The sequence below is a fragment of the Myotis davidii genome, unplaced genomic scaffold (assembly GCF_000327345.1).
Source record: "Myotis davidii unplaced genomic scaffold, ASM32734v1 scaffold726, whole genome shotgun sequence".
Taxonomy (NCBI): domain Eukaryota; kingdom Metazoa; phylum Chordata; class Mammalia; order Chiroptera; family Vespertilionidae; genus Myotis; species Myotis davidii.
This window is the reverse complement of record NW_006297808.1, coordinates 2427575-2429269: the sequence shown is the minus strand read 5'-3', so window position 1 is coordinate 2429269 and position 1695 is coordinate 2427575. Positions and strand designations below refer to the sequence as shown.

The 1695-nt window shown below is 57.3% G+C and overlaps 1 protein-coding gene across 1 annotated transcript in view; it reads left to right on the top strand.

Annotated features, from left to right (window-relative positions):
- The window catches only part of COL26A1 (collagen type XXVI alpha 1), a 122867-nt gene that overhangs the window by 113800 nt on the left and 7372 nt on the right, over positions 1-1695 (top strand). Inside the window, exon 9 of the mRNA XM_006773430.2 lies at positions 386-438. Within this exon, the coding sequence (XP_006773493.1) occupies positions 386-438 (53 nt within the window). The remainder of the gene's footprint in view (positions 1-385; positions 439-1695) is intronic.

Below are 1695 nucleotides of genomic sequence, written 5' to 3'. Positions count from 1 at the left end.
GGGAAGACCAGTGGGAAAGAACTTGCAGGGATGTGGAGGGAATGGAGAAGCTGGATGTGGAGGGGCTGATGTGGGAGAGATTTGCCAGGGGCTGGTTGCAGAGTGGCCCCATGGATGAGACCCTGGGAGGAGAAGCAGTTTGGGGTGTAGGCTGCATGGAGAGAGCGGGTGGAGGTGGGCTCTCTGCTCTGAATATGGGCAGGAGAGGCCAGGGAGTGGGTGTTCCCTGTCCCCCCGCTATTCAGTCACCAAATCTTTGCTGCCCATGAGGCAGGCCAGGGGAGGGGCTGGGGTGAGGGTGGGGGTGGGAATGTCCCTCTCTAGAGCTGATGGGGGCAAAAAGCTTCTCTGGCCCCAGGTAACTTGTCTATAACTCGGCCAACAGGTCCCCCAGGACCACATGGTCCCCCAGGACCCCCAGGTGCACCTGGATCCCAGGTAAGGCCTCTCCAATATCTGGCATGTGAGGGGTCGGTGGCTTCCTAGGAAGGGAGGAGCCAGGCTTTTTGCTGCAGGAGTTGCTCTGGAAGGAACCAGTCCACCTGGCCTGTCCCCACCTGGGCCCAGGTGGTCCTGGGGGCACGTAGGCACGAGATTCTGGTTTCAGCAGCAGCAGCGGTCTTCGCTGCTCATTTCTTCTCTGCCAGAGAGGTGTTCGTGTCATTCCCATTTTATTGATGAGCTAGCTGAGATCAGGGAGGCCAGCATCACAGAATGTCCACCCTAACCTGCCATCCTGTTCCCAAGAATCACCTGTGTGGGAGGGGTACCCCAAAGGCTGACTGGGTGTCCACCCCAGCTTATCCTGCCTCCCAGATGTGCCCTTGGGCTAAAAGGCAGCCTCCCTGGGCTCTGGCTCCCTCGGCGGCTGAGCCAGGGAGGGGTTGTCACAGGGAGCAAAGAGAACTGAAGTACCAGGTGGAAGCACCTTGTAGTACAGGAGCCCAAGGGTCTGGGAGGAAAATCCCTCGGAGGAGGAGGAAGGGCCCGGGATGCCTGTTGGGAGTTGGATGTCCTACTGTGCAGCGCTTTGTGCAGCCCCATCCTGGGCCGAGCTCTGCTGGGGGTCGGGGGGCGGGAGGTAGTACTGAGAGGAGGTGCTGAGACGTGGCTCCCACGCTGCGAGGATGTGGATCCTGGCCTTGGCCCTGTGGGCACTGGGTCCTGAGGAGTCCCATGTGTTCATTCATCCCTTTAGTTAAATGACAAATATTCCCCCATCTGATGACACAGCCAGGACCGGGGGCCACGGTCCAGGCCCCTAAAGCTTACGTCCTGGACGTCAAAGAACCAGTGTGCCCGACTCGGATCTGCTCCCTGTTGCCCCCACAGTGTGTTTCCCCCCCAGGAGGACTCAGCGTGGAGAAGGGCTGGCTGGTGCACAGACCCTGAGACATGCCATGTATATAGCCTAGGGTAGTGAGCCAAATCAATCTACGCTCTTCGCCTCTCTCTCTCTCTCTCTCTTTTTTTTTTTTTTAGGGCATAAGGCAGAGGGTTTTGAATCTGTACCAAAAGGAGGGGTAAAGCACTCTACTTGGACACAGAGCAGTCCAAGTAAGACCCCAGAGGCTTGAAATAGTGTACAAGCTGGGGAATTGTGATGTGTTCCAACCATAAAGTGAAAGAAAGGATGGAAGGAGATGAGGTTGGAGAAAGGGGTTCCAGGCTGTCCTTACATGGAAGACATCCTCT